The sequence below is a fragment of the Olea europaea genome, chromosome 12 (assembly GCF_002742605.1).
Source record: "Olea europaea var. sylvestris chromosome 12, O_europaea_v1, whole genome shotgun sequence".
NCBI classification, from domain to species: Eukaryota; Viridiplantae; Streptophyta; class Magnoliopsida; order Lamiales; family Oleaceae; genus Olea; species Olea europaea.
Genome location: NC_036248.1, coordinates 25,901,329 through 25,911,163, shown reverse-complemented (window position 1 = coordinate 25,911,163; position 9,835 = coordinate 25,901,329). Strand labels below are relative to the sequence as shown.

At 33.2% G+C, this 9,835-nt stretch overlaps 1 protein-coding gene across 1 annotated transcript in view; it reads left to right on the top strand.

The window, feature by feature from the left end:
• Nucleotides 1–3,048: 3,048 nt before the first annotated feature.
• LOC111406836 (cullin-3A-like) overlaps nucleotides 3,049–9,835 on the top strand; it is an 8,599-nt gene continuing 1,812 nt past the window's right edge. Inside the window, exon 1 of the mRNA XM_023036204.1 lies at nucleotides 3,049–3,668. Within this exon, the coding sequence (XP_022891972.1) occupies nucleotides 3,486–3,668 (183 nt within the window). The 5' untranslated portion in view covers nucleotides 3,049–3,485. The remainder of the gene's footprint in view (nucleotides 3,669–9,835) is intronic.

Below are 9,835 nucleotides of genomic sequence, written 5' to 3'. Positions count from 1 at the left end.
CATTATCTTTCATCGTTCAACCGCTTTCGATTGAATTCCTTGAGTCGTGGAACGTGATAGGGCTACTTTAACAACTGCCTTGATAACTGCATTTCTTGATAACCACGATGCGTTATGTCTGTTGATACCTTGGACGACTTGAAGGTTTGGGCGAGAATAGAATAACAGCTCTGGGCGACCGTATGACACTCTATTCGTTCAGATTCTGGGCGACTTGCAAACTTGGGCGATGACGTTACCGCATTCTTGGGCCCCTTATTTAGGCCTTCGCCTTGATTCGTTCGATTGGACTTCGTTCTTTGGGCTATCTGATTTGGGGATCCTCCAATTGGGCTTTACTCCTTGGGCTGTTCGATTTGGGCTGAATTTTTATGTGTCAACACACTTTATTTAGAAAATCAAAATTTTGTAACAATGTTTTTATACTAATCTAACGTAAATGAGATGAACAATGCAATTAAGAGAAGGCAAATTGTAAAGTTTTTATCAAATTGTGGAAGCCTAGGGAATGATTTCAATGTACTGTCAACAATGTTTTTCAACCTCTATAGTTAATTCTATCAAATTTTCTTCCAAAATTTATTGGCAAGAATTATAAATTAATTCCATTTCCTCTCTCGAGTGCTGAATAGAATCTATTTCTATATCTTAATTCCAATATCTTTATTCCGAATCAAAGATATAAAAATTATCACGCACGTGATTCTCATTTAGAATAAGCCTCAAAGATTTCATACTTTCTTTTGAAACCTACAAAATCTAGGTTACGTTTTTCAATAATTGTATATTCATAATCTTATAACTCTTGAATTCATTCTATGATCTAACATGCAACTCAGAAAACATATTTAAATAAAAACCTAATTTGAAGAAGATTAATTCCAATGAATTTCTAAACCGTTCGAGCTACATTGGATAGGCATTAAATTATATCTCATAGTTCAAACATCTCTAGCTTTCTTAGTGACCACAATTGTGTGGTTTCTTGGGTTAATAGAAATAATATATATCATTCTCCATACAATATGCTTAGTGTACATCAAGTTTGACAGTTTGCTACATGAAAAATTATCATTCACCATTTTTTTTTAAAGAACAGTTTGATTGCCCACGCATTGTTTGAAAGCAGAAGGAATGTCAAGAATGATGTAGGAGGAATGTACAAGTGGAAAATCCTTCTCCATATACTGTTAGATTCGTAGAAATATAAGAATTCATTCTCTAAAACGGCCAATGAATGCACCTCTATAATGTTGATAGCTAAGTGATTATCCTTTTTGCAACACCTCTGAATTTTACTTCTTTCCATTATAATGTTGCTTTTCAAAATTCATCCCAATACTTCATGCATTTGTCTTTGGATTATAGGAATAATTAAATTTCGTTTTTTAATGCATTTTTCAAAATGGAAGAAAATGAAACACGTGATGATGGTAATTCGTAAAAAAATGGATGACGATGTTCTCAGTGATTATATAACATTCTATAATGAACAAGAATTTATTATGATATTAGATGTAAATTCAACTATATATGAATTTTATGCTATAAATCTGTGATGAACACAGAATTAATAGGTAGCGTAATATCACGATTTTTTTGTTACATGTAAATTTTATTCGTCCATCCCCTAGTGGATGACAACTGTTCGATTTCGGTTTGGTTCGACCAAAATCATCATCGAACCATCAAATTTTTTGTTATACCATAACTGCATCATAACCATGTAAATCGATTCGATTCGTAACTCGATTTGGTTCGGTTAATAACCACAAAAATAAATTATTGTTTATAGGTTCATTCATCAAATTGATATAAAATAATTTATGAAAAAATAGTTAATGAAAACAAAAACACAATATTTCAAACGAAAATGCAAACATTATCCCAAATTCCAATTGCAAAATACAAATTTAACAAACAATGTTATGAATATAACAATACTAAAATTTTCCTTCATCCTTGATTCTTGTGCATTATAGTTAATTGATTCATGTTCAATAAGTCAAAAGCTCAAACCTTAACTCATATTCAGACTTCATTATTCCCCACAACTCTTATTAGCATAGGTCAACACTCAAAATTGATTCAAATATAGTAAATAAGAAATATAAGTAGAGAATACAACGATACTACCTAATCCAGAATGGTTTTAACTAAGATTTAAATAAAAAAATGGACCTCTTCGTCAACTTCCTTCTCACTAAACATTGTCATCCCTAATAAAAGAATAATTTTTTTTTAAGCGGGTAATCGATTCGGTTTCGGTTCGACGGCATAAATATCATACTCGCACTGCCACAAATCGGTTCATTAAAATCAAATACCATATCTGTCTTATTGCACCATCGGTTCGACTTTTTTTGCCCTATTCGATTCGGTTAACTGCGGTTTTCGATTTTAACAGTTCAAATTGTCATCCCTAGTATAAACACTCATATATAAGGAGACAATGGAAGAACGTCTCATGCACTAATTTACGCAGCATTTTAACATTTTTCTAGAATGAATTTATGAATGAAACTTGAAAAATGCTACAAAATTAGAAGCTTAGATGTTCAATATCTAGAAAAATTAGTAGGAATCAATATGCTTTCTTCTTCAAAGGTTTGGTAATCAGAGCTACTGGAAAACAAAATAAAACATCTTTATAATAAATTGGATGTGTCAAATTAAAATAGCCAAGACAGTGGTGATTCAACTGCAACTTTCGGTATAGTTACCTTGTTATGATTTTACTCCCCTCCTTAATATGGAAATTTTGGTAAAACAATCTTATATGCACATATGATCAGGTCATCCATACAATCAGAAATCTCATACCTTGAAGTCATTCAAAATGTGATATGTCGACGTCCCACACCTTTATTTCTCTTACTACCTCGAGTGTTCTGGTGTTGCGATTTGCATGACTCAATGTCTAAGATATTGTGATTTAAGTGGATGATCTTATCGTATGTACAAATACGATGTCTCATTAAGACATTTCTCTCTCTTAATAGTTAAAGTGAGGACTTTAAACTTTATCAACTTTCATGTAATATACGAAATCTTGATTTCCTTTTAGATATTCTTTACCCAACCAAAGAAACTACGAGAAAACACAATATACAGAAGAAAATACAATTAACAAGTATACTTGTCTTCTATCGATCAATATACTGTAACCTGTTTCCATAGAGTCACAATTCAATCATTTCTGCACCAAAACCCATTTTCAGAGGATTGGTTTAAACGTACAATTCAATCTTCCTCTTTATTCTCCCTCCAATTTCAAAACCTAAATCTCCTCTTTTGCCTCTGCTTTATAATTTTATTTTATGTTATTATTTTATTTTTATTTTTTTCAATTAACACCTTTCTGAAATAAATCAGATTTGTAGATTGATAGGAGATGAAAATAATTCCAGACTTTTAGAATTCTTCTGAGTTTTATAGGTTTTGGAGTTTTTTGATTTTGGGTATTCCATATAAGGGGAAAAAGGATGAATAGCGGGCAAAAGAAGAGGAATTTTCAGATAGAGGCTTTCAAGCATAAAGTGGTAGTGGATCCGAAGTATGCTGATAAAACATGGAAGATCCTGGAACACGCAATTCATGAGATTTACAATCAAAACGCCAGTGGCCTTAGCTTCGAAGAGCTCTACAGGTTTTTTGTTGTACTCCAATTATTTTAAAGTGAAAAATAATTTAATTTTTGCATGCACCGATCATTAGTGATCTATGAACTTGATTTATCTGTTGGTGGATATTAAAAAAATGTTGTGAAAAATGTTAATTCTTGCTTGTTGAAATTTGAGGTGGCATATGCAGTTCTGCTTAATTTCTGGATGGGTTTTGATTATTTAAATATTTTGATTTATTGAATTAGCAGCAGATGGGAGAAAGATATACCTAGTGAAAGCTAAAAATGTTTCTAGTTTTTTATGTACGTGTTCAATTGAAATGCTAATGAAGCTCTCTTTGAGGAGGAACTTTGAGATGAATAAACATTAATATTCGTAATTATAGGCATAGGCTCTGTCAATTCTATGTGAACCATGATTTATAAGAATTTTGTTGTAGCTATCATTCCAATATTGTTATATATATATATGTGTGTGTGTGTGTGTGTGTGTGTGTGGGAAATCACCATCGCATCATGTCACCTTGATATTTGGGTAACATATTCTGATATGTTGGGTCTTGGGTGCACATGCATAATAGGGTTCATACATATTATGGGTTTTTGTATTGCCTTTGGAGTTTTTGTTGATAACCTTGTCACAATATGAGAAGCATGCTCGGTGACTTTTAGCTTGCTATGATAGTTTAGATTTTTCAATAAAATAATAGAATGCTTATCTTGTGTTTTGATTATTTGTACCTCCTTGGGAAAGAAAAACAAGTATTGCGCAGAAGTTTTTCTATCAAAAAAGGAAAAAGGTATTGCGCGGAAGTATTTCTTTAACACGTTTAAGGGACCAAAAAAGGAGCACAAAAGAAAAGGGTAGAAAACAAATGGAAAAGTCACAGCCTCTCTGATGCAATACCCACTTGTATTTATCAAATCAAGACATTGTCATTACCATCTTTGCCTTTTGTCAATGATGATGTGCATGTATTCTGGTTTCCATTGTAGATGCTAGTTCAAATTTCTTAGTGGGTTGTCTCATGTCTTTTAGGTCTCATTGCCTGTAGAATGCTTTGTAGTTTGTACTGCATAGGGCAGTGGTTGAAGCATTAAACAACCTATCCCATATGACATGATCTATAAATTCTTAAACATTAAGTGCATGTTGTGAATTAAACTATTGAAACCTATTTTGATATTTATTATCCTCATGTTCTATAGGACCTGCAACTTTTAAGCACTAATAAGCAAGCTCTAAGATTGAAAAACTAGTTTATTTGGCCAACCCATGTAATATTTTTGTTTAAAGTGATTCCTGCCATTTGCACAAATAATTCATGATTATCAATGTATAGAAAGGCATAAATTGTAAAGTGAGGCATAAGCATCAAAATGAAAAGTGTAAAAGTTTTGTAAGATTATGAAATACGAACGACTGTAAGTCTATGATCATGCATGGACTGTCATATCAAACAGAAAAGACCATGAAAACTTATTAGAGCACCGCAATCGTTGAATTAAATTATTCAATATCTCCTTCTTGCATAAGCATCAAAATGAAAAGTGTAAAAGTTTTATAAGATTGTGAAATACGAATGACTGTAAGTCTATGATCATGCATGGACTGTCATATCAAACAGAAAAGACCATGAAAACTTATTAGAGCACCGCAATCGTTGAATTAGATTATTCAATATCTCCTTCTCTGGCCAGTGACTCTAGGAAAAGTGTAAAAGTTTTGTAAGATTGTGAAATACGAATGACTGTAAGTCTATGATCATGCATGGACTGTCATATCAAACAGAAAAGACCATGAAAACTTATTAGAGCACCGCAATCGTTGAATTAGATTATTCAATATCTCCTTCTCTGGCCAGTGACTCTAGAAAGAAGACTATTTTTTTTTTTTATGTGACATTTTGGTGCCTTAAGAACGGTGGGCTTGCATGTGGATCTATTGTTCTCATGTCCAGGTTCGTGATTACTTTGGTTCACTGGTTCCCAGATGCTTCTGTTTCTTCAGATTGCATAACTCATTTTGTAATTTAAAAATGTTGCTACTTGCTAATGCACTTTTTGCATCAGGCATAAATTCTCACAAGATTATTATTAGACCTTGTAGCTGATTGGCATTAATAACTCTAGTAATTTGCACGCTGGGTTATCTTGATTGCCCGGGTGTTGAGCTATGGGACACTTCCTACATTAGAAATTCGACATGCTTAGTTAAAAATGAAGTAGGCAAGTAAAGGAGGTTTCTCCCATTATGACAGATTTAAGATAAATGCACCAGATACATGTTAATATAAGAGTCCTTATCTGTTTCAATAGTTCTGCTAAAAAGTTGGAACTATGAAATAAAATCTAATTCAGACGTTTTTTTTCTCACCATCTTTTGTCCTGCCAAATTTGATTCACTCAACAATGTGAATTTTGAAATATCCTCAGGCTTTTACTTGATTTTTGATTTCTTGTTATACATTTTACTACTTTATAAGCTTAATTTCGCCTCAAGTGCGTTTAATTGCAATGGGAATGTGTACCATTGGTTGCCAATTGCCATATGCAGTTGGAAGATTGAAAAAAATAGAGGCAGGGTTTTGATTGTTCTTGGAGAACAAGGAATAATTCTTTTTTCTACAGAAATAATTACAGAGGTTTGTATATATACAACCTTATCAAAAACTATCTTTCTAAAATCTCTCATAATCTAGAGTGTTGATAACATATTCAAATATATGTATACATATACATATACATATATATGTGTGTGTGTGTGTATTTTTTTTTTTAATTTTTATTATTATTATTTTTTTTTATGACCATAGGTCTACTGGCAAATTTATGCATACTTCGACTAATTTCACGGGGCCTTGAAGTTTACAACTAGATACTCACTTTAGTGGCCCTGAGAGGACTCGAACTGGTGACATATTCAAATATAAACTTCAAAGCAACTGGATTTGGTGAAAAGCAGATCTCAACTATTCTTATTTCCTGTAGCGTCACTGAATATTTGAATTTGAATATTAACACTCCCCCTCGAGTTGAAACTGGTTCCGAACTTGCATACAAGTCCTTTGAAGCTATCAAGTCCCAATGCTTTGGTAAAAAATGTCAATAAACTGGTTTTCCGTAGAGAGATAAAAATGTCAATAAACTGTTTTTTCGTAGAGAGATAAGTAGTGACCAAGTAACTTCCTTGAAATTTTTCCCTAACAACATTACAATCAATCTCTACTGCAATGTGCAGCGCGGCCTGATTGTCACAATGGAAAACTGCTGGACTTAACAAATCAACTCTAAGATCCTTGAATATATACCTCAACCAAAACTATCCACAAGTCACGTCTGCTATAGCTCTGTATTCGACTTCTACTGAGGACCTTGAGACTATCTTCTGTTTCCTGATCTTCCATGAAACTAGTTCACATCTGAGAAAAACACAATATCCCATGAGTGATCTTCTAGTTATCGAGCAAGATCCCCTGTCAGCATTACAAAAAATGATAAATTTCATGTTGTTCTGCTTTGGAGAAAATAAACTTTGGCCTGAACTTCCTTTCAAATATCTGAGGAATCTTATAGCTGCATTTAAGTGACTTTCTTGGTTCATGCATGAAATGGCGGAGTAAATTGACATGAACTGAACGTCTGGTTTGGTAATAGTCAAATAAATTAGCTTTTCAACTAGCCACCAGTATTGTGTTGGATTTTTAAGAGGCTTACCTTCTGTAGCAGTCAACTTAAGGTTTTGTTCAATGGGAAAGCTGATTGGAGCTGCTAAAAGTAGGCCCACTTCATCTAACATGTCCGGCACATATTTTCTTTGTGAAATGGCGATTCCCTTCTTCGAGTGTGCAACTTCAATACCGAGAAAATATTTCATTTTCCAAGGTCTTTGATCTAAAATTGCGTATTAAGAAAATGTTTGAGGTTAATAATCTTTTCTTCATCATCTCCTGCTATCATCATGTCATCTATAAATATATACAATTGTGAAATATTTGTTGACGTACTTTGTAAAAAGTGAGTAACCTGCTAGAGATTGTACAAAATCTACCTTGCAAATGGCTTTGAAAAATCTAGCATACCAGTTTCGTGAGGCCTGCTTGAGGCCATACAAGGACTTCTGTGGTCGACAAAGAGTGTTCCCCCTATTGACTCTACCCTGGTAAACGTAACATATAAATTTCTTCTTTTTAAGTCTCCATGCAAAAAAACATTTTGCACAACCATTTGGTATAGGGACCATCCACGAGCAGTTTCTACCAAGAGAAGACATCTGATAGTGGAGTTCTGCTAATGGTGCAAACGTCTCCTTGTAATCTAGACCTTCGACTTGTGTATACCTTTTGCTACTAAGAATGCCTTGTAACATTCTATAGACCCATCTAAACTATATTTGATCTTGTAAACCCATTTACAGCCAATTGGTTTCTTCTATGGTGGTAATACTGTGTAAGACCAGTATCTAGTTCAACAGTTCTGCTAAAAAGTTCAACCGTGAAATAAAACTCAGGCGGATTTTTTCCTTATCGTCTTTTCTCCTGTCAAATTTGATTCACCCATCTATGTGAATTATGGAATATCCTCGGGCTTTTACTTGATTTCTGATTACTTGTTATACTTGGTACTACTTTATAAGCTTAATTGTCACCTTAAATGCCTTTGATTGCAATTGGAATGTGTATTGTTGGTTGCCAATTGCCATATGCAGTTGGAAGGTAGGTTAAAGAAGTCTTTAACTGCAGGTGAAAGGTCTACCAAGAAATTTTGTCAGCTGCACGCTGAGCTAATCGTTGTTTAGGTTAAGAATGTATGTGAATGTCCAGAGAAATTTCATTGTGTCAAGTGAAAGTAACTTTCTTAAATTAGTTACCGTACTAGTTTGAACTCTGAATATCCCTGAAGATTGATCGGTTTATTTCATGTAGTGATAATTTTGCTCCTCCTAGTAGCAACAAGCTATTATTATTGCACATCTGAAACTGTTATTATGGAAATGCTGATACGACCCTTCCTGCTAGTTGGCTTGATAGAGCTGCATTTCTCTAGCTCCACATAATATTTACCAAAATACAGGACCTTTGCTGTTTTGTATGATTAGAATAGTTAGTGTAGCAAAATTACCTTCTGGTGGATCATATCATTGTACCTTCTTTTTTTCTGCAGTGAAAACTAACATTATCATCTTGTGACTATTGAGAACAAATATTTTCAAGTAATACTGGCCATTTACTCTACTTCCCTCTATTTTAATCAACTGGTCATGCTCTTGTTTTTTGGGTTTCCATGGCGCCACAATAAACGTATCATTTGATTGGGTTGGTAAAAATTGCAGACTTTTAACCGTCGGATTTGAAAGCTTTTGGAACAGAAAGATGGATTAGAATTGCTCCCTCAAAAATGTTTGCAAGATATTTATTAGTTATTAAAATGATAGTTGGAACGTATCATTCTTTGAGAACTTCCAATATCCTTGAAAATATTTATGACAACAAAATTTTGGAACAGTGAGATTTATAAATATTTACAACTAGTCTGTAAAATGAGAAAAATTAGACGGAAAAAAAAAAAAAGTAAAAAGAATGCTAACAATTTATATGCTTTTTGTGTGTTAAATGGTTTAACCCAAGAAAGAAATGAATAATTTTGTTTTGGTCATTCCTGCATATAGAATTTGAATTTCTGTGTTGAATGCATATGGATTTTCTAGTTTATTTCCTTCTCTAGTTATCTTGCATAAAATTGCGTGAGACGACAATACTGTTGTATTAAATGTGGGGTTTACTCTCTCTCTCTCTCTCTCACACACACACAAAATTTGAATTTGTCGACTCTTACTGACATGGAAGTTTAAATGAATAATTTTGTTTTGGTCATTCCTGCATATAGAATTTGAATTTATGTGTTGAATGCATATGGATTTTCTAGTTTATTTCCTTCTCTAGTTATCTTGCATAAAATTGCGTGAGACGACAATACTGTTGTATTAAATGTGGGGTTTACTCTCTCTCTCTCTCACACACACAAAATTTGAATTTGTCGACTCTTACTGACATGGAAGTTTTTTGGAATAATTTTGTTTTGGTCATTCCTGCATATAGAATTTGAATTTATGTGTTGAATGCATATGGATTTTCTAGTTTATTTCCTTCTCTAGTTATCTTGCATAAAATTGCGTGAGACGACAATACTGTTGTATTAAATGTGGGGTTT